General features: G+C 38.9%; 1 protein-coding gene across 7 annotated transcripts in view; it reads right to left on the bottom strand.

The window, feature by feature from the left end:
* The window catches only part of NARS2 (asparaginyl-tRNA synthetase 2, mitochondrial), a 135069-nt gene that overhangs the window by 4336 nt on the left and 106978 nt on the right, over nt 1-23755 (bottom strand). For 3 of the 7 annotated variants that reach the window (XM_045483845.1, XM_045483850.1, XM_045483849.1), the window contains 3 exons: nt 11798-11895; nt 9240-9266; nt 5414-5985 (listed from right to left, as the gene is read on the bottom strand). In XM_045483845.1, coding sequence (XP_045339801.1) covers nt 5841-5985; nt 9240-9266; nt 11798-11895 — 270 coding nt within the window. In that variant the 3' untranslated portion in view covers nt 5414-5840. Of the gene's footprint in view, nt 1-2880; nt 5986-9239; nt 9267-11797; nt 11896-18548; nt 18652-23755 lie in introns of those variants that run through there. The other 4 variants (XM_045483847.1, XM_045483844.1, XM_045483843.1 and 1 more) reach the window with 3 other exon arrangements.

The raw sequence follows: 23755 nt of genomic DNA, 5'->3' as shown, positions 1-23755 counted from the left end.
CAGGCAACCACTACAGGATGTAAGACAGCTGGAAGGGAGGCACTGGAGACTTTTAAGCTCTTCTAGTATCAAAACCAGTATCACAGCATACTTGGGTAGTAGCTGAGTGGACAGTGGAGGGAAGCATTCCTCTACCAAGAGAAAGGCCCACTTTAAGAATACACTGCCCGATGAATAACCTAGTGGGGTGCAGCCCCAGAGATTCTATCTTGGAGAAGAGAAGGCTGGGGAGAAGAAATGGTGTTCCTGTGTTCCTTATTACATTTGCTAGAGAGAGGCAGGTTTGGGTATTATCAGGTCAGAATTCTCCAAGGATAGCAAAAGTTCTCCCTTAAGTAGAGAGCTCCTATTCACTGAAGGGACAGGGTAAACTACCAGGGGCTGGGAAAATAGAAGAGAGGGCAGTTTATACATCACAGACAGGGGAAGAAATATGATCTTTAAGAGATTTTCAAATCCAGGATCCTAGGAAAAGAGCAAAGCAGTTATTGTTGAACCGGTGTGCAGAGAAGGTTATAAGTCAAAGAGTCACAGCTGCAAATGGCCCAGGTTTTGCAGAATACAGTTCTAGCTGTGCATATGTGTATTTGTAGCATGATAAAACCTGTGCTGGATGGGCCTACCATGTTTCTATTCTCAGAGTATCATCTTGACATATCAAAGGCTGATCACTCTGGGGGAGGATATTAATAATCCCCACCAAAGTTCCTGCATCTATCTTTCCATGTATATTCTAGGATGATCCTAAGAGGAGGGTAAGTAAGGCAAATATGAGCATAAACACATAAAAAAAAAAAAAAAAAAAAAAAAAAAAAAGAGAGAGAGAGAGAGACAGTGAGCTTAAGTACACTGCTGGGTCCAGGGCCCTTTATTCCAGTGTTTCTCTGTACTAGAATGCATTTGAACTCGACCGTCATTTCCCTCACCCTCTCAACTCTCCCCCCTGTGTAAAACAAGGAAATCAGAGGCCAAAGTGTGTGTTTTGCAACATGTCCACTAAACTCTGAGGCTTAAGATACAAACTTCTTTGGTTACTATAAAGCTCTGTGCTTTCAGTTTCTCTGGAGGCTAAGAGTGGTGGACTTTATTTGCAGTCTTACTCTCCCTTGATATTAGGAATTCCTAATAACCAATCTTCATAACAAACTAATCTTTTATTAAACCAAATGAATTTGAGGCATAGTAAGCTACAAAAGAACAAGGTTCATAATACATTGTGAATACATTAAAAAATTCTGTAAACTGTAAAGCAATGTTCAATTGATAGTCATATTACTAATAATAATTATGAACAGTAAAGATGTAGCAGGAAGTTACGGAAGAGTCATGAACTATGTTAACTCAATAGCTGCCTGAATGACAGTTTAAGAACCACCCAAACTCCTGACTTCTTTACAAAGTTCCCCTGGAAACTCCCACACAGTGTGCTAATAGTGGTTGTAAATTCACTGGACTCCAAACCAAACTGGAGCTAACTAGAATGCCCAAGAGCTACCTGGGACCTTAGCTGATCAGAGGAGTAATTCAGGACTCCAGTAATGGCAGAATGTATACGTTTCTGGAGGTGTGTTGGTCATGATCTAATAAGATCTGTCTTGTGGACAGATCGTAATCATTTTTGTGTCAGGTGATTAAGGTTATTTTTTGTACTGAATGCCTTTTAATTTGGACTATACACTGGGAAGAAACTACAGTCAGATATTACTCCCACCTGTTTTCTTTTTATTATACATACTTAAGATTGCAGACTGAATACAAATATTGATCAGAAGCCAACAAGCCCCACGCATTTCTTATCAATTCAATCCAGGCCAATTTGTCTTTCAACTCTGCATTTTTATGTTCTTGCCTCACCACTTACTAAAATAAATATATGAATAAATAGCAATCCAATCCAAATAAGCATCTTTCATCTATAATTATCTGAAACAAGAGATTTAAAGAAGAGTAGAGTTAATCCATCTCACCAATTGCATCTTCAGTGCCTGTTCAGTCATGCTTGAATGTCCAGATTCAATTTATAGAGAGAATGAATGTAAAACATTGTAGAGGGACGCTTCTGGCAGATACTGTCTGAGAGGGACAAAAGGTCAAACAGTCCCTTTGCTGTTCTGTGACAGTCAGTCTCTGGGCTGGGTCAGAGGGTGGGAGAATTATGTCTAGATCTGGAATGGATCACTCACACAATTAAGTTCTTGTGAGACCAAAAAAATACATGAATGAATGAATAGAAGCACAACCTTGCCAGCCAGAGGACAGCCAGATGGAAAGTAACTATTTTTCCCCACCTAATTCAAAATTTGAAATGAGAATGGAAATTAATGATGGAAAAACCATTTCTAAGTTTTAAAATACACACACTCTTTCTTGGGTGGCTGGGGTTGCTATTTTGAGGTGACGTTTGGAAATCTTGGGAAAACAGAATCTGATTTTTCCCTCATTGGAAACTGGTTACTCAAGCAGAAGTTAACACCCTCAAATCACCTTTTAACTCACAGTTTAAGCCCTATAAGAATAGTATTATAGCGTGGGTAGTCCTTGACTTTTATTCATTCTACACAGGATTCTACAATGCTGCTTCTCTGCAGAATCTGGATATTCATATAGCAGCTGACAAGTGGGCATTTTAAAGTTTTCCCTGTAGATGCCGTCTGCCCTGCCGGCAAGTTTAGTTTTGGCATTTTCATGATCTTTGTCTGACACCAGTATTTGCTGTTGCTCAATTATCGGTAAAATAAAAGTAATGAGTCAAAGATGTCAATTTTGAGGCTTGTGATGAGTGGCAAGTGTTTGGCTTCAACCAGATACTCACTGTGTGATCAACCGTAGAGGAAAAGAACAAGTAAGTATGAAAGTTGGGAAATACACTGCTGAAACTTCTTAAAAAGGCAAGAATGATGTTTATTTGAGGAGGACCTTCTCCCACCCCACGCACACACACAATGAACACACTGAAGTCTATCGCAGAACTTTCAGTGATTTGACTTCACTGTACATTTTCAGAGACCTGACATGTGCTAAAAATCAAGTGTATAAGTTAGACTCTAAATCGATTGTTATTAGTGACTATCTCCAGCACAGATTCCTGAAAGATTAAGAGATAGAAAAAGAATCCTTAGAGTTGATCTATTTCGAAATGATAGTTCTGCAGGTGAAATAACTGGAGGGCACAAAGATGATCGTACCAGATTAACACTCTCCAGCTAAATCAATGGTGGCTCTGGGATCAGCACCTGGGGTTTCTGTGATTCACTGTTCTTTCTATCACTGTTATTTTTGATGCCCCACCATCATATTAACATTATAATTCTATCTGGTTCCTCAAAAATCACTGGAGACATGATGCCCGAGAGCCTGGGAAAATATTAGTGCTTCAGGTTGGGGGCCTGTGAGAGTCTCTGATTCTCACTTCACAAAATTAATACAGTATCAAGACTTGAATGTCAAATCAATACTGACTGATGTTGCAAATGTTTTAAAATGGTTTCTGCATTTGTCTTCCAGGTCTAAGGTTAAATATCACCTTTTCAGAGATACCTTCTCTAGCAAAGTTATCTATGCTTGCCCTGTTCCTTTTTTTTTTTTTTTTTTAATTTTTTTTACGTTTATTTATTTATTTATTATTTTTTTTAAAAAAATTTTTTTTTCAACGTTTATTTATTTTTTGGGGGACAGAGAGAGACAGAGCATGAACGGGGGAGGGGCAGAGAGAGAGGGAGACACAGAATCAGAAGCAGGCTCCAGGCTCTGAGCCATCAGCCCAGAGCCCGACGCGGGGCTCGAACTCACGGACCGCGAGATCGTGACCTGGCTGAAGTCGGACGCTTAACCGACTGCGCCACCCAGGCGCCCAACGTTTATTTATTTTTGACAGAGAGAGAGACAGAGCATGAGCAGGGGAGGGGCAGAGAGAGAGGGAGACACAGAATCAGAAGCAGGCTCCAGGCTCTGAGCTGTCAGCACAGAGCCCGACGCGGGGCTCGAACTCACAGACCGCGAGATCATGACCTGAGCCGAAGTCGGATGCTCAAATGACTGAGCCACCCAGGCGCCCCTATGCTTGCCCTGTTCTTTATAAAATATTATAGCATATGTCATATTTTGAAATACATTTGTTTGCTTACTGATTGTGTATCTTCTCTAATAGACTGTAAATTCCATGAAGGCATGGGTCATTTCTCTTTTGTTCACTATAATTTATTTACCACCTAGCCCCATTCTTGGCATACTGAGTAAGCTCAAATAATATCTGTTACACAAACAAATGAATTTATCTCTCTAGCCCATGATTGAGGCAAGCCTTATGAAAGCTCTAATTATCTCTTTTGTCCTGCCCTAAACTTGGTATCTGAGCCCAGGGGATTAAAGTTCTAGGGAAGCAGATTTTAGCTCCGCAAAAACGAAAAATGAGACAGATTCAGAAATGGAATGAGCTATTTTGTGGGATACTGAGCTCTTTGCCAACAAGTGCCTGCTCAGGTATAGGCTCTCTCTGCATCAGGCAGAAGTTTCGTCATGAGAACATCTTAGTGGCTTCTGTGATTTCCAGCTCTAAGGTTTGGCAGTTCCTTTCAGTCATTTGCTTTGGGTTAGGATAAAATAAAGTCCACATACAAACTCATCAGGAAATAACCTCAGATAAGTTATCTAATGAGACTTAGAAAATTGATCATTTAGGCATGCATGCCATTTACCATTATTTGATACATATAAATTCTACTGAGCATATAATTTGGCTGTAAGTCCATAGATATGTAACTCAATGAAGACTACAAGAGTTAAAAAAAATTTGTGTAGTATTTCAGTTTTAAGCGTGCGTGTGTGTGTGTGCACACACATGCACACACACACACTTTCATGTAATTGTTGTATCAACTCTGAGGAAAATGATGTATGAGCTCATACAGAATAAACGGCTTGTCCAAATCATACACGTAAAGTGCTACAGTTGTCAGGTCTCAGATTCCCAAATCAGCAATCCTCTCAAAAACTCTAATAGACAATATTGCCTTTTGAGTCCAAAATTACCCGTCCTTCAGGTTTAGCTACATTTGCATGCTCATCTTACACTGGAAATACCTTCTTCAACTTTTCACTGTGGAAAGGTCACATGGAATTTAAAAATATATCTGTATTTTTCTTTCAGAGGTATCAAAAATCTATTTTATTATTAGAGAAGTTACAAACATCTACTATAAACTACAACAGTCATTAGTTTAAATAATACATCCCATTTGCTATTTTTATACTTAAAGATCAACAGTTATTAAATGTGACTTTTTGCACCCCGTCTGATGAAAGATTTCAATTCAGAACATTAACTTAATATTAACTCAAAAAAGACCCCAAAAGGAATATTTTCTTCTGTAATGTTTAGTAAAACGGTGAGAATAAGATGGGCATTTATCATAGATTAATTGGAAAGGGAGAAAAGATCCAACATTTTATTTTTAGCTCCTAGTTGTTTCTCAGAGGTCACAAAGAGCAGTGCTCTAATGATTAAAGACAAAGTAAAACACACGATCTCATCCTGTCTTAAGAGTCTGAAAGGACCTCTGAGACCACAGTTCAGTTTCTTCATTTCTTCTTAATTGACATAATAGATTTTGAGATTCTACCTGCTGCAAGTATCTTTTTGAGAGAGTTCATTTTTCCACGAATTGCTCTCAACTTTCTAAGAAAATCATGATCACTTCTATTTTTCATAGGTCATATCTTAGGGCATGACAATTACATACTGAAACTTTTGCATTTCTATACTTCAAACATGTATTCTCTTATATGCACATTCACACGCAGTACCTCTGGCACAGGGTGATTTTCTTTAACTGGTCTTCCAGCTATAAAACACACGAATGAGTAAATCTTGGAAAAGGGATAACATCTTTGATATTGTCAATTCCCAAGATGCACTGCAGATAGCGTTCAAATCCCATCCCAAAGCCTCCATGTGGTACAGATCCAAATCGACGGAGGTCCAGATACCTGATTTTGAAAAGAGAATCATCACCTATTAGATGCTGTATTGTATCAGATGTCATGATAGAATTTTACATTTCAAAAATATTTTGCAGCCATTTGTTACCATCTACATCATTTTTTAAAAAATGTTTATTTTGAGACAAAGAGAGAGAGAGAGAGAGAGAGAGAGAGAGAGAGAGAGAATGAATCCCAAGCAGGTTCCGTGCTGTCAGAGCAGAGCCCAACATGAGACTTGATCTCACAAACTATGAGATCATGACCTGAGCTGAAATCAAGAGTCTGGTACTCAATCAACTGAGCCACCCAGGCACCATGATCTACATCACAGTAGTAAACAAATCTTTTCCCTCCAAAGACAGGTGAAGAACAAGTTATAATGAGCTGTCCAAGGTAACTCAAATAGCATTCCTGTCATGCATTCATAGGCTTTGGTCACTTGATCCTTTTTAAGTTATTTATGCACTTATATGCAGAAAATTTGCCTCATGAGGTACAGAAAATGTTCTAATAACTTTATTAATTTTCTTGAAAATATATTCTTCTTCTATTTTTGTTTGTTAATGCTTTTTTTTTCCTACTAAAATCATGTTGTTCAATACAGAGAGAAGAGTGAAGAGTTTTGCCTGATAGGTTATAAAATGATACCCTCTGTATTAGATTGTAAGCTCTATCAAGAACAGGAACTGTGCCTTATTCAACCATTTTATCTCTACTGTCTGCTCTGGAGTAGATGCTTCCTCCATGAAGATTTGTTGTCTGAAGGCACAAAAATATACTCTTGAACGCTAGAGTGAAATTTCCAGTCCTGTGCTTCAAACCTAGTAAAGTATGTCCAAATCCATTTTTCTGGAAGGCTAGATAGCCTACAAAACCTAGCTATACTAATTCTATTCCCATTTAAAATCATGTGGCTAGAAAGTGGTACAGCCATGATTCAAACTCAGATTTCAATACACCGGCTTGTCATAAATTTATTTTAGGAAAGGAAGGAGGAGGAAGACTTTATAGGTATTTTTATTATGTCATTTGGTGGGGGATTTCTTTATAGCTTCTTGAATGATTTGTAAAATCACTTCCAGAATAAAACTTAAGTGCCATAGCCGGTAGTCATTTGGATCCTCAAGAATAAAGACTATTACCTAATTTACCCACTATCAGTAATAATGACCACATGTATTGGTATTTTAGGCAATTAAGATTGAATATGGATCTTTCTAAAATAAAAGAGGAATTGCAACTGGGTGAGTTACCACCAAGTGAGGGATCAATGGACAGGAGTATCTAGTATAAAACTTCAGACCAGTAAGAACTATCAGGAATAATGGAAAAAGCACAATCTTGAGTAAATGAAATGTTTGGTAGCTGAATTAACTTCAAGTTTACAAGGCATGGGGGCAGGGCATACTTTGATATACTGAGAAAATGAGATGAAAGGCCTATCAAGCCACCTGCCACAAACACCTGCAGGATCTGGGCTGGCTGCTAAAAGTCCAGCAATAGTTTCAGCTGGCTCTAAATTTCTCATACATCGATGTCAAAACACTGGCATAAATGGCTGGAAACTGAATTCAGCAGATGGATTTAGTCTGTAGCATTTTTCTTGCCCTTGCTTTGATATATAGAAAAATCCACTTCTAAAAAACAAGTTTTCGAAGGAATATGTATTTGTTAGATTGTTGTTAAACTGATTCTACGGCAGCCAGGTTACAGAAGAGATGGCACAAAAATTTGTGGAACTAGTTACAGATGTTATTTGCATATGGCACGGAGAAATAGGAAGTGAGTAAAATCTTTAGACACCTGGGGTGGTTACTCACAATGTAGTGGAACACTAGCAGAGATCGCAGACTTGAAGATTTCTAAAATCCCTTCTACCTTTAAAATACTGTGATTGCCAGATAAAAGGAAGCAGAGTAGAATAACAGAGATTTATATTTAGAGATCTTAAGAGTTTGAAAACTTTAGCTGGGACAAGAATAGTACTGAAATGAGTAAGACCAGAAAGGCCTACACTTATTTAACAAACAATTAAAATTTGTATTTAGCTAGTTTTTGCATACTATGAAGATTATCTTGTAGACAGACACAAACAGGCAAAACGCATAAGCTTGCTCCATCAGGGGCTTATCTACCTCAGAGCGAGACTGAGAACAAAGGAAAGGGGAAAGGAAACTAGCTTTTACTGAGGTTCTATTCTAGGTAGATACTTACCCTGTATTATTTCATTTCATCCTCACAATAATCCTCTTAAGTTGATATTATCATCCCATTTCAGAGCCAAGAAAACCAAGACTCAGAGAGATTAAGTATGTCTAAAGTCACTATTGGTACTGAGAACAAACTGAGGGTTGATGGGGGGTGGGAGGGAGGGGAGGGTGGGTGATGGGTATTGAGGAGGGCACCTTTTGGGATGAGCACTGGGTGTTGTATGGAAACCAATTTGACAATAAACTTCATATATTGAAAAAAAAAATAAAAAAATAAAGTCACTATTGGTAAATAATAAGGCATTTAAGGGTCATGACCTGCACATCATTTTAGGCTTCTGCCCTTCTGTAATCTAGGTATTTCAAAAGGCAAGTGTAGAATTTGACCCTTCCTTCTCCTGAGGACAGCAGAAGAATTAATAATATTGTTGGTATTATTACACCAAGATCCTGAAGGAAAGCTACTATATAAAAATGTAAGTAAATAATTTGTATGTATTCAAAAGTACTTGAAGAAAGGGTTTGCAGAAAGAAAACCAGAGCAATTCTGGAGAAGTAAATGTATGAATGCAGACAAGTGCTCTTTCCTATGCAGCACAGATTTCTACAGACTTTAGGGATCACTTAGCTCAAACTCTAATTTCACACACAGAGAAACTGAAGCATAATGGTTAGGAAAAAAGCCCCAGCTCCATGTTTCTAACTGTGTGCTCTTGGTTAAGTTAGTTAACATCTCTAGACCTTAGGTCTGGAGGGGTAATAAAAAGGAGATAAGAATAGTAACCAACTCGCAGGGTGTTATGATAATTACATAAGAAAATATACATTAAAATTTTAACACAGTTATCCAGCAGCACCCAATAAGTAATAAATAAATGGCAGCCACTATCATTACTATTTTTCCAGGATTCAAAGACAATAAATAATCTGAGAACTGAACTATTCATTTTTCTTAACAATGTTTCACAGTGCCTTGGGAATACCCGTAAAACTTGTGTAACAATCAGACCAAACAGCTATAATAAGAATGATTAAGGGTCACATTCTTACCATTGGTAGGCTTCCGTTAGTCCTGATCTGTAAGAGGAAAATAACAAAATTCTTTCAGAGAATGGCAAGAAGATAAAGATACTAACCACCAAACATTTATTCTGGGTTGTATGCAAAGTGCTCTTTATAAAGAAGTACACACAGGGGCGCCTGGGTGGCGCAGTCGGTTAAGCGTCCGACTTCAGCCAGGTCACGATCTCGCGGTCCGTGAGTTCGAGCCCCGCGTCGGGCTCTGGGCTGACGGCTCAGAGCCTGGAGCCTGTTTCCGATTCTGTGTCTCCCTCTCTCTCTGCCCCTCCCCGGTTCATGCTCTGTCTCTCTCTGTCCCAAAAATAAATAATAAAACGTTGAAAAAAAAAAAAAAAAATTTAAAAAAATAAAGAAGTACACACAAAAACCTGTGCTCTCAAAGAACATGCAATACAGTTGAGAAGCTGAACCTTTAATATGGTAAGAAAGCTAACGTATCCAATAGTCTAAGGTGTTATCAAGTGAGTGGCAGAGACAACAAATGCTACAGGAAGTATAGTCCAGAGCCCAAAAGAAGGGGTCCATTTCAGATGAGCTTACTGTCCTGTGACATAAGAAAAGCACCATAATTATGGGTGCTGGGAGGCACACAGAAGGAACACAAAGACACAACTTTCATTCTGTAACATTGAAATAATAATAAAGATTCTGCCTCCAGAATATGGTTGAAAATTGTTTTCTGGCCAATTTGAAAAACGCTAATAAAGTTTTAAGCTCTTAGTTCTCATGAAAATTAATTTCAGCCCTTTAAAGCTTGGCTGGCTCGGTCGGTGGAGTGTGCGACTCTTGACTTCAGTGTAGTTAAGTCTGAGACTCACGTTGGGTGTACAGATAACTTAAAAATAAAATCTTAAAAAAAATTAATTTCAGCTTTTAAAAAAAATGTTTGGGATCACAGTGCATCTGAAGTGATAAAGACTATGAAAAAACCAGATATACAGAAAACATGAACAGAAGTCACAGATATATCCCTAAGATAGGGAAACACATATAACCATTTCATTAGGAAAGATAAATTTGGATATAATCAGATATTAGGTAAACATGTAATGTTATGAGGAAAGGTTTCCTGAAGGAAGGAAGCAAGCAAAGAAAACAGACCAATTAATCTTTCAACAGATGAGGTTTCTTGCCATGTGTGATTTTTATTGTGCTTAAAAAAAACCCAGAGAATCTTAAAATTCTTTCCATCTAAGGAGTTTGACCTTTACTTCAATTCCACAATTTTCCCAGGACTTTCTAACATTATAGTAGTAAGGAATTAGGGGCCTAACTAACAAAAAAGAAGCCTCCCAGAACATATTTATTCCCCTTCTTCTGGACCCTGACCAAATAGAGCAGTTCAAATGATTGGGATTACAAAACCAAGTTACCTAACAGATTTATAGGTTGGGATCTTGGAAAAAACATCAACTTTTTAAGCATTTCTCCACTAGGAAAAGAAGAACTTACAAATGGCTAGTTTTACAGGATATTTTCAAAGTATTATGGCTTTTCCAGGTTACTCTGAAACCCAGTATTATCTGGAGAGTCAGAGAGTGGGATTAAGCCTTCAGCATGGGAAAAACTTTTTTTTTTTTTAAAGTCTGGCACAGCAAAAGTGGAAACCATGGAAAACAGAAGTTTATAACCTTGGTTAGTTTAGGAAGTCATTGTGGTTTGTTGGCAAACCACGCATGCATAGGAGTGGTAGTTCAATTAGAAACACAATTCTCTACTTCTCATCTCCAAAACATTTTCTGCATTTTATGGGTTAATTTCTAGGTCTCAAACAGCAAGTTAAAATAAGTTATTCAAATAGCTTAATCAAGACCCTTACATAGCAGAAAACCCAAGGAAGGGAAAACTGCTTATTCTAAATGTTAGTTTAATGGATATTTTTAGTATCTTTCTTTCTCCAGCTTTATCCTTTCTCTGGTTCAGAGTCTGTATTTATGTCCCTATAGGAGTCTTTGTTTATGTCCCCAATCATAATTTAGAGTAAATAAAAAAGTACACAGAGAAGAGAAAAAATGAAGGACAAGCTTTAAGGTTGGCTTCTATCATTAACTTTTAAAAAAGCAATTTCTGGGGTGCCTGGGTGGCTCAGTGCTTAAGCGTCTGACTCTTGATTTGAGCTCAGGACATGATCAAATAATTCATGGGATGGAGCCCCGTGTTGGGTTCTGCGCTGACAGTGTGGAGCCTGCTTGGGATTCTCTCTCCCTCTCTCTCTCTGCCCCTCCCTCACTCGTGCTCTCTCAAAATAAATCAATGAACATTAAAAAAAAAATTTTAAAGCAATTTCCATAGGGAGAGATACATACAAATTAGTGGACAAGTAACACTATGGCCTTATTTCACATAACAGTTCCAATCTTTAAGACAGGGAAACTCAGAGAAGTCACATAACAACTTGCTGAAGGCCACAAAGAATCTGAGATCCAGGTCAGTCAGGTGCTGAGGCTCATTCACTCTTCTCTGTTACTTTGCCAAGACTGCCTCATCATCAATTTCTGAACTTTGTTTCTTTTAGGTCTGATCATTACCTGGCCAGTCGCTGCTCTAAGAAATGGTACCGTTCCTCTCTGAGGCTTCCTCCAAAGAGCTCTCCAACTCCAGGAACCAGAAGATCAACAGCAGCAACCTAAAAAGGAAAAAACTATAAATAATCTCACACGTTCAGAGGATTCCAACAATTGTCAGCTTCTCAAGCAAGTGGAACTTTTAACATTTTGGCGACTGGCTATTTAACTGCTTACCAGAATATTATTTATGTTATCTGTTGACGTGGTTTCAAAATCAAATTTTTAATATAATCTTTAGAATAAATGATACAGAAATTGCAGACAGTTACCTCTCCTTTCTTACACCATGTATGCAATGTATTTAAATGTGTTTTCTTTACAAATGTGGTATGTTAATTATAAAAAATGTGACAAAAAATGTGGCAAGTATTAAAAATTATGAGATATTAAAAATCACCTATCACCATGCAGAATAAATTGCATTTTTGTTTTTAGATGTTGTATTCTTTATTTTGAAAATCAGGCTAGGGAAAGTCCCACTTTGCCAGGGAGGGGTAGATCAAGCCCTGTGTAGGGCTCTGTGCTGACAATGCGGAGCCTGCTTGGGATTCTGTCTCTCCCTCTCTCTGCCCTTCCCCTATTCTCTCTCAAAATGAATAAAATAAACTTAAAAAAAAAAAAAAAGAAGTTATCAGTTTTTATTTAACTGCTTTTTTGTTGTTGAATATTTTGGTGTGTGTTGTTTGTTTTCTCTTTAATAATTTGACAATGAAAATTTTTCTTTAATTTGTAGTATTTTGGTAGGACTTGTAAAATATGTTCTGATTATTATTATTATTTTTAGTGTTTATTTCTTGAGAGAGAGAGAGAGAGAGAAAGAGACAGAGTGTGAGCAGGGGAGGGGCAGAGAGAGAGGGAGACACAGAATCTGAAGCAGGCTCCAGGCTCCAAGCTGTCAGCACAGAGCCCCACGCAGGGCTTAAACTCACGAACTGCAAGATCATGACCTGAGCTGAAGTCAGACGCTTAACTGACTGAGCCACCCAGGCGCCCCGGATTATTATTTTTTTAACGTTTGTTTATTTATTTTGAGAGAGATAGAGCAGGGAAGGGAAAGATAGAGAGGCAGGGAGAGACAGAATCCCAAGCAGGCTCCATGCTGTTGGCGCAGAGCCCAGCGTGGGGCTTGATCTCATGAACCATGAGATCGTGACCTGAGCAGAAATCAAGAGGTGGACGCTTAACCAATGGAGCCATCCAGGGGCCCCCAAAATGTTCCGATGATTAACCAAAGAAGTAAAAACTGAAACAATGAGATAGCATTTTAGAGTTATCAAAATGTGAAGGCAAAAAACCAACATAAACAGCATGGATTAGAAGATACATGAGCCACTACTCTCCCACGACTGACAAAACTTTTCTGGTCAGCAACTTGGGAGAAGATAATCAAAAGCCTTAAACATCCATATGCTGTGACCTGGCAATGGCAGTTCTAGGAACTAGTCCTAACAAAATAATCAGAGATGCAAAAAAAACCAAACAACAAAAAGCAAAAAACGAAAAACAGGAAAAAAAGAAAAAAAACAGAAAAGATTACTGCATAGAGTATTTGTTGCGATATTGCTTACAATAACAAAATTTTGTTCAAGCATATGTCAATAGGAGATGACAGTTAGATAAATCTTAGACACAGAAAAAAAGATTGGCATCTAAAATAATGAGATGTTAATTATGCTGCCACTGTGATTTCTTCTTTTCTCTGTCTGGTATTTTCTTTTCTTTTTTTTTTTTTTTTTAAATTTTTTTTTTTTCAACATTTATTTATTTTTGGGACAGAGAGAGACAGAGCATGAACGGGGGAGGGGCAGAGAGAGAGGGAGACACAGAATCGGAAACAGGCTCCAGGCTCTGAGCCATCAGCCCAGAGCCTGACGCGGGGCTCGAACTCACGGACCGCGAGATCGTGACCTGGCTGAAGTCGGACGCTTAACCGACTGCGCCACCCAGGCGCCCCTGGTATTTTATTTTCTACAATGAGGATGTATTACACTTTTGTGTTAAGAAAATAACAGAAAACTTTTAATAGGGGAAAATGGTAGCTTCATATTTTAATTTGTATTTCTTTATTTACTAGTAATACTTAATTTTTGAGAATGTTTATTTGCTATCTATATTATTTTGTGATCTGGTAATTCTTTTTTGTGGGGCAGGTAAGCATTAACACCAAGAATCTAAAGGCACAAAACTAAAAAAGCATGCAACAAATGAAAGATTAGGAACTCATAAAACACATTTTATTTATTTAATTAAAAAAATTTTTTTTTAATTTTTTATTTATTTTTGTGAGAGAGAGAGACAGAGACAGAGTGCAAGCAGGGGAGGGGCAGAGAGAGGAAGACACAGAATCTGAAGCAGGCTCCAGGCTCTGAGCTGTTAGCACAGAGCCCAATGCAGGGCTCAAACCCACAAACCAAGAAATCATGACCTGAGCCGAAGTCAGATACTTAACCAAATGAGCCACCCAGGTGCCCCACATAAAGCATATTTTAATCTTCAATTATTATTATTATTATTTTTAAAGTAAACTCTACACTCAACTGGGGCTTGAACTCACAACCCCAAGGTCAAGAGTCACATGCTCTAACAACTTAGCCAGCCAGGCGCCCCTCACATTTTAATCTTTAAATGCCATATTATAGTATTAAACTCTTTTCTTAAATTCTACCTCATTGTATTATTAAGCCATCACCCTGTTCTGATTTCAGAACTTTTTTTTTTTCTTCTAAGTAGGCTTCACACCCAGCATGGAGCCCATGACTCTGAGATCAAGACCTGAGCTGAGATCAAGAATTGGATGCTTAACTGACTGACCAACCCATGTGCCCCTGATTTCAGAACTTTTGACTGAGATATCCTTTATAAATAATTGAGATTAATAAAGAATGTAATAATTCAAGAATGTGCTCCAAATACTGTATGTCTCATCCTCATTATTATCGTTAAAGGAGAAAAACATCAGGTATAATTTTCTTCGCTTGGCTGAATTAGAATGAGAAAGAACAGAAATTCACTAATGGCTTCTACTTTTACTAAATTTCTTACCACTCAATAAGCTGGTGGGAAGACAAACAGATTTTGTCATACTACCACTGCTTATTGACCACATTTTAGTAATTCTTCTGTGAACTTGGGGGGAGTACAATGACCAAGCAGGTAATTCAGAATGTGGATTTGGTGACTCAGACGCGATGACAAGTAATGAACCACAGTTTTGGACAGGTGGACAAGACAGCCTTAGAGTAAATTGTCATGGGCTATATAGTTAATAGAGTTGGACTCCAATCAGAACCCTGCAGTTGCCCTTCCTATTCTCAGAGAAAGGGGAAGTTTCAAGGGAGTTTTTACGGCCACTGAAGGACTGGCATCTTTATTTCTTAGTATCTTGCCTTTGGACAAGGCTAAAATATCCTATAAGTTGAGACATGTGTTCAAAAATTTAACTTTATTTTTTAGGTTTATTTATTTGAGAGAAAGAGCAGGGGAGGGGCAGAGAGAGAGTAAGAACAGGGGAGGGGCAGTGATAGAGGGCTAGAGAGAGGGAATCTCAAGCAGGCTCTGTGCTGTCAGCATGGAGCCCGACATGAGGCTTGAACCCACGAACCATGAGATCATGACCTGAGCCGAAACTGAGTCGGATGCTTAACCAACTAGGCCATCCAGGTGCCTCCCCCAAATCTGTTAACTTTAATACATTGTTTTAAATTTAGACTTATAAGCAATCAAGATTAGAAAAGAATAGACAACCAAGTGGTTCTCTGGTCTTTGCTTTAAAATATTTAAAGACTGAGAACCACTACCCCTGAAATATAGCATTCCATCTTTGGGTAGTTCTGACTACTAACAAGGGACAGGTATATCTAAAATCTATCATTTCCAAGGATTTTATTTTTTAAGTTTATTTATTTATTTTGAGAGAGAGCATGAGTGTGTGCATGTGTGCACGTGAGTGGGGGAGGGGCAGAGAGGGAAAGAGAGAATCCCAAGCAGGCTCTGTGCTGGCAGCATGGAGTCCAATGTGGGGGCCGATCTCCTGATGAGATCATGACCTGAGCCAAAACCAAAACTCAGAAGCTCAACTAATTGAACCACCCAGGTTATCTCTGCAAGGTTTTGAAGTTGAGGCAATTCCAAGCCACAAAGGTAAGCAGTAATTTCTTCTGGTACTTTTAGTGTAGACAAAGCTTTAAAAGCCAGAGCTATAAAGGTCTACTGCCTCAAAAAAAAAAAAAAAAAAAAAAAAAAAAAAAATGCTGGACAATCAGCTATCATGGAAGAATAAGAAATAATAGTCCAGCTAGGGCTGGTGGCCAATGATGAGGGAAGGAGTTGTTCTGCTTTCTCTATCCATTATAAGAATCAAACAAGACACTCATTTCCTGCTTGGTCTTACTGATAATGCAACTAAAACAAGTAAAAAAAAAAACAAACAAAAAAACCTTTGTAAATCTTAGCACTTTCTGTGGGTCTCAATTATGTTAATTTTGAACCTTAGTTTTCTTCAATATTATTTTCAGAGGATATCTGGGTGGCTCAGTCAGCTGAGCGTCCGACTTCAACTCAGGTCATGATATCTCAGTTTGTATGTTCCAGCACTGCGTCGGGTTCTGTGCTGACAGCTCGGAGCCTGGAGCCTGCTGCTGATTCTGTGTCTCCCTCTCTCTCTACCCCTCCCCCCACTCATGTTCTGTCTCTCTTTCTCTCAAGAATAAATAAACATTAAAAAATTTAAAAAATATATATTATTTTTAGAGGACCATGGAAGACGCATACTTATCTTTGATTAAAAACCTCCTTTATTTTAATATTTGAGTTCATTGGAGAAACCATACTGGTTTTAGACCTTTCTGTTTAATTTTTGCTTATCTAGAATATTTGCAACTGCACAGTAATAGTTGTAGAACTGGTAGCTTCTGAATCTTTTGAACCACCTTCAAAATCTTATGCCATAGTACAGTATCTACATTCCTCCCCCCGGATTTCTTTAAACCTGTCTTCCTAATAAAGAAGGCATCCAACTGGTTAAGCCCAGTTATTTCCACATTAGCTATTATAAAATTAATGTGGTAGTTGCTGTATTAGTCAGGTTAGATTATGCTAATAACCTAGTAATAAACAATCCCAGAAGTTTACAACAGGGCTTCTCAATCTCAGCATTAGTGATATTTTTGGCCAGATAATTTTGTTGTGAGGGTCTGTCCTGTGCGTTGTGGGATATTTACAGCATACCTGCCCTCTCTCCACCAGATGCCAGTTGCACTGCCCTAGTTCTGACAACCAGAAATGTTGCCAGACATTGCTAAATGTCTCCTGCATGGGAGTAGGGGGTTGGGGGTAGGGAGACGAAACAGAATAACACCTGACTGAGAACCAATGCTTTACAACAGTGAATTGGCTTTTTTAAACTTATGCTACATGTCCATCCTGGCTTGAAGCTGATTAAAAAAAAAAAAAAAAAAAAAAGTCCTCTTTATGAGGTATTGCTGACTGGGCAGATGGAAAAAAAGCACAGACAACTATGTATTAAAGCATTTGTCGAGGAGTAATGCACGTAGATCACGTTTGCTCACTACTCTTTGGCGAATACAAGTCTCATAACTCATGCTGATGGAGCAGGGAAGTACAATCCCGGGAGAAGTGGCAACTACTTATGTACATTAGAAAAGTTTACCTTGTTTCCTCCCCTCTCTTTCACCTTCCACTTTCACTCTCCCAACCAAATCCTCATTGTTAGCTATAATTAAGGTCAGAATAGCAGTTCTCCTATTTTCTTCCACTCTACTCTGGGAGAGGAACGTATCAAGCAAAAGGAAAGAACTTACCAGAATAGGAAAGAACTTAACAAAATAGCCTATTTTAATTGAATAAAAATTTTAGAAGACCTCTGGATCAAGTCCCATATCACTCCTAATTTTGTGACATGAAGGGAATACATACATCATCTATGTCCATTCTTTGGATGGTCTGAAAATTCACACCTCCAGGTGGATGAATTTCACGTTATGTTTTCTTGACAGAGTAAAGCTGCTTCTCCTCTTAAGACAGATGTACCTTTCGGGGCGCCTGGGTGGCGCAGTCGGTTAAGCGTCCGACTTCAGCCAGGTCACGATCTCGCGGTCCGTGAGTTCGAGCCCCGCGTCGGGCTCTGGGCTGATGGCTCAGAGCCTGGAGCCTGTTTCCGATTCTGTGTCTCCCTCTCTCTCTGCCCCTCCCCCGTTCATGCTCTGTCTCTCTCTGTCCCAAAAATGAATAAACGTTGAAAAAAAAAAAAAAAATTAAAAAAAAAGACAGATGTACCTTTTGAGTAAGGCATTCCTTCACAATGCCTCGTGGATGTTCCAAGTCCAAAGGGTACCGTTTCTTTTTTATCAAGGACAGATTCGTTTCTTTGTAAAGAAAGCTCCACAAAGGCCTTGTTTTCTCTTCTTCCTCCATGTAACCTTCTTTCCTTCTCTTCTTCTATATGCCTAGTTTCCTTTTGACCCTGTCAGATTATTATACTTCCTGCTTTCCTTTTATCATGATATCCTCCCATCTCTCTAAGAGATTCTACACACTTTCTGAGAAGATATAATAGAGCAAAGTATTCCTCAACTATAAACAAAGACATTTACATTTGGTATACACACAGCTGCACTGCACTTTCTTCTGATATGATATAAAAAATACTGCATTCCCTAAAGATTACTAACACAACCCCTTCAAATTTCCATACCTTTTAGTTAAGGTTGAGGTTCCCGGAAGGATTCTTCTATCTTGTGTCTCCCCCTGGTAACTACTGAGCTAATTACTATAGAAACTAGGGTCTTTCCAGGGATCTAGTGGAGGTAAAGGGAACATACAGATATAATATAAATCATGACATAAAGGTGCACAAATTGTAAAACATGGAGGGAATCACACAAATTCCTTAAGAACTAATGAGAAAAACTTGGCTGTGTGTTTGCCAAGTGAAGGGTGGTAGGGGGTTAGAGTGCAAACAGGCTGGAAACAAGCAAGTTGCCTAGCACATTAGCTGGTGATTACAATTTGCCCTTATGGGCTGGCATGTCTGTGGTTTATGGGAGACTGAGGCTCGCTTACAGAGCTAGGGCCAAGCAATCCTGTCCTTCATTAGGGAAAGTGAAAATTAGGCTACACAATAGAAAGTCCTCTTAATTCACAAATTTGACCAAATGTGAGCACTTCTGTTCCTACGCACCTTCGGCAGACTTGAAAGAAGTGGAAAGATTTTAGTTCTGCTGAACTTTCACTCTCCTACATGGTAGCAATGAAGGCTACAAATAATTGTACTACCTTCTTCGCTAACTTCCTTAAACAAAACTTATTCCACTTTGGACACATCTGCTAGGCCAGAATGCTGCTGGACACATCCTCCTCCACCGTACGTGAGTTTTTATTTGGTTTAAGTCCCACAGCTGCGGCGGCACACTGTCTAGAAATAGTTTGTGCTGGTGTTCAAGCTCCACAAGCCCTGGTCTCTATTTATGACACTCCCTTTGACTCTTACTCTTTGATTTCACTCAATATACTGAAAATAAAATGCAGACCTTGAATTAAAAAACAAACTAGGCTAGACAGGAATAAGGCCTTTAATACATTACCTTTTCTATGCTAATTTTTTGGGGGGGGGGAGTTTAATATCCCTTCCTCTGCTACCTTTCTTCCTACCACAGTATTTTTAACTATTAATGAAAAACACAAATTGAACACCTCCCTATTCAGTTTCTCATAGGCTGCTACCAACAATGGAGGAACATTACGCATTATTATCAAGAGAAGAAGAATGTTCCACAAACCACAGGAAACCTGTTTGTGGTTTCGGCCTCTATGAACTTTTGTTCTCACTGCTGACAGACAGTATTGTGCCCTAAAAACAAAGATGCACAGGTAGGAAAGAGAGCCTTCCAGATGAGACGGTGTAAAGATTCAAATGGGCTGCAGGTAGCGATGGCCAAAAATGGACTTTGCCTAGTAAATGGCTAGCTGGTCTGCGAGCATTTTAGATGGAATAAAATGCATACTTTCGACTTTGACATAAATGCCCTGGATAGTCATTAGTCCTAGATATGAGAAAAATTAGCCATTCCCTTCATTGCTATTTCTGTTGGTTTGATGGAGGTTGGTTAATTAACACCAGCCAGGGGAATTCATTAGATATCTTTTGGTTGACTATTACTCCTTCCAAGTCAACTTCACAGTATGTACTTTACTGAATGCCCACTAATGCTTAAGTTTTTATGATTTGCTAAGTAATACTGATACAATTTAAAAAATTAGAACATTACCTGGTGATCTTGGCATCTCACCAGGGACTGCTGGGCAGTTACCTTCTCCTGATCACAATGGCTGGAATGAAAAGATCCTCTTCTCTGCAAAGCCATTTCCCTAACTGAATACTTGGCACTGGTCTTTGGAGGACTTACTTAGGGACCCAGATCCAGGGAAATACAGCACTTTGCCTGTTTGATTCATTTTATTTAGGCCCATGATCTGTGTCCTTCAAATTAGCAAATATATTTACTAATTTACAAGTTATTCTTATATATCCAAGTGGGGAAAAACTTGAGCTACTTGAAAACAGATGATCTTAGAGCTGTTTAGTACAGTGGAGTCAACTAATCCAATTCTCTGATTTTACAGAGGGAGAAAGTGAGGCTCAGAGACTGGACAGACTTCACTGAGGTCATATAGCTAACTAGTAAGATCGCTGGATTTCAAGCCCAGCACTATTAACTCCTTAGTCCAGTGTACTTTTCATTATAATAATAGTGCCTATCTTCATTTTTCGTTTTTTGGAGGGGGTGGGGAAGGGGTGAAAAGAAAGAAAAAGGAACAACAACTGGAAAAATACACAATTGTACTATTTATGACCTCTGGTCAAATGTTACAGATGCAGGTTAAACGTTTCTCTACCCTTCTCTTTTGATTCCCCAGGGACGGCACCTATGAAACATGTCTGTCTGAATTTTTTACATTGCATTGCACCCAGTGCAGAAACTCTTGCAACCCTGCCCACAACCTGTTATTATCGCCCAACTAAAAGAAACACAGAACTTAGTTACTTGGCCCAAAGCCTGTTCATTCACCATTGAAAAAAACAAAGTAGGGGATGAAAGCAGGTACCCTATACAAGTGGGTTGAAATCTAGGATGTTAATAAATCAATGTTATAATCTATGTCATATATATATATATATATATATATATATATATATATATATAGTTTAACTACATTATGCTTTAATAATTTAGCTCTGAGAAGCTATATATTACCGTACTGTCTAAATTATATGAGGACACTAAAATACCATTATAATACTTTCACTTTTCTTTTTTTTAAAAATTTTTTTTTTTCAACGTTTTTATTTATTTTTGGGACAGAGAGAGACAGAGCATGAATGGGGGAGGGGCAGGGAGAGAGGGAGACACAGAATCGGAAACAGGCTCCAAGCTCCGAGCCATCAGCCCAGAGCCCGACGCGGGGCTCGAACTCACGGACCGCGAGATCGTGACCTGGCTGAAGTCGGACGCTTAACCGACTGCGCCACCCAGGCGCCCCAATACTTTCACTTTTCAAACTGTGAGACCACATTATTAGAGAGACTTGTCATAAGGGAAGAAATGTTTGCGACTGCAGTCTATCAGAGAATGGCTTTTTAAAGAATCTTGTGTAAGAGCATGTTTGATGTTGCAAAACACATTATTTTAACATTACTGTGCTTTATCACAATAAAGATTGTATTAAAATTTAGAAGGAAAGAGAGCTTTGCACTTACTGACTACCTGCCACCCCAAACACTGTGCTAGATATTTTTCTTAGATTATCTAATTTAATCTTCGCAAGGCTGAAATAAGATTATCATCTTATTTTTTATGGATGGGGAAACTAAGATTCAAAGAGATTAGGTGGTTTACTTAAGATCACACGGCCTATAACACACAGACCTGGGACTTGAACCTAAGAGTGATTCTAAAGCCACTGGACTTTCCTTTATACAATATGTCACCGTCACTCTAGAGGTTTAGAGAAAAGCTGTTCTTTGGCTTCCCAGAAGCTTCCTCAGCAAATGAAGTCACTCACTCACTACTTCTCCACTGTGTGTCTACAACTGTGTTGGGGTCAATTCATCCATCTGTCCGATACCCAATCTATCACCAAATAGGTATCAAGTGCCTGTGACGCTCCAGGCATTATGCTAGGTACTACGGATACAACGATGAGTGAAAAGGAGGTCCACAAGTGCTGTGGCATAAAGAAGAGTCGTTAATTAAACAGTCATAAAAATAAATGTAAAATTACAACTGTGTTAAGGATTATGATGAATTAAGAGTTAGTAGCTCTGGGGCTCCTGGGTGGCTCAGTCGGTTGAGCGTCCGACTTCGGCTCAGGTCATAATCTCACAGTTTGTGAGTTTGAGCCCCGCATCCAGCTCTGTGCAGACAGCTCAGAGCCTGGAGCCTGCTTCAGATGCTGTGTCTCCTTCTCTCTCTGCCCCTCCCTTGCTTGTGTGCTCGCTCTCTCTCTCTCTCTCTCTCTCTCTCTCTCAAAAATAAATGTAAAAAAAAATTAAAAAGAAAAAAGAAGAGTTAGTAGCTCTGGGTCTGAAATTTAATCTGGTACCATTGTAGTGTCTAACAGTGGTCTCTGACTCAGTCTGGAGGGTCATGGAAGGTTTCTCTGGGGAAATGATGACTGAATAGAGATTTGGAGAAATAGCAAAATTACTTAGGTAAAGAAAATTGTTCTAGATTGAGGGAACACTGTGTAAAGATACCATGATGAGAGAAAGCAGTACATGTCTGAAGACATGGAAGGGTGATGTGAATGTAGCAGAGATAGCAAAGGGGAGCAGCATAGTACATCAGGCAAGAGAGACAGGAGCAGCCAGATGATACTGGGGCCTAGGGGCCAAAGAAAGGATTCTGACTTTGGTACAAAAAGCAATGGGAGACCACCGAATGGTTTTAAGAGGGGAGATAACATGACCAGATTCACATATTCTAAAAGCCTACACTGAAGTGGGGAGAAATGACTCAGAGGAGGAAAAAGTGGACACAGGAGGACCAGTCAGGAAGCTTTTGAAATAAACCAGGCAAGAGATGATGGTACCTTAATCTAAAAAGGTAAAAGTGGAAATGAGGAGAAGCGGATGGATTTGAGATTTATTTAAAAGTATAAAAATGGGGGCGCCTGGGTGGCTCAGTCGGTTAAGCGTCCGACTTCAGCCAGGTCACGATCTCGCGGTCCGTGAGTTCGAGCCCCGCGTCGGGCTCTGGGCTGATGGCTCAGAGCCTGGAGCCTGCTTCCGATTCTGTGTCTCCCTCTCTCTCTGCCCCTCCCCCGTTCATGCTCTGTCTCTCTCTGTCTCAAAAAAATAAATAAAAAAAAAAAAATGAAAAAAAAAAAAAAAAAAACTAACAAAAAGTATAAAAATGACAACTTCATAACAGCTTGAATATGGGAAGTGAGGAAGATTTCAAAGACAAGGCTGGTATATGGCTTGCTTAGATGGCAGGGAACGTTGAAAGAAGGTCAAATTTGGTGGGAGGAGGGGAGAAGAGTAGAAATCGTGGGTAAGTTTTAGATTTGCTGAGATGCCTCTGAGATATATAAATGGCAGTAAGAGCTCAGAGCAGAAGTATGGATTAGAGACAGGACTGTCTGAGTTGTCTGAAAATAAATATTATGCTGTGAGTACAGATGAAATCACCCGAGGAGAAAAAAGATCTATGATGGAGCCCTGAGGAATCCCATCATCCACTGGATCGATGGAAGAGGACAAACCTACATAAGAGACTGAGAAAGAATAAACCACTGAGAACAGAGGAAAACTGGGAGAATGCAATGTCACAGGAGCCAAGAGAGGAGAAAAATCTCAAAATAAGAAAGCCATTAGTGCTGAGTAATGCCGAGAGGTAA

Source organism: Leopardus geoffroyi, chromosome D1, assembly GCF_018350155.1.
Source record: "Leopardus geoffroyi isolate Oge1 chromosome D1, O.geoffroyi_Oge1_pat1.0, whole genome shotgun sequence".
NCBI classification, from domain to species: Eukaryota; Metazoa; Chordata; class Mammalia; order Carnivora; family Felidae; genus Leopardus; species Leopardus geoffroyi.
This window is presented reverse-complemented; position numbering and strand designations above follow the sequence as displayed.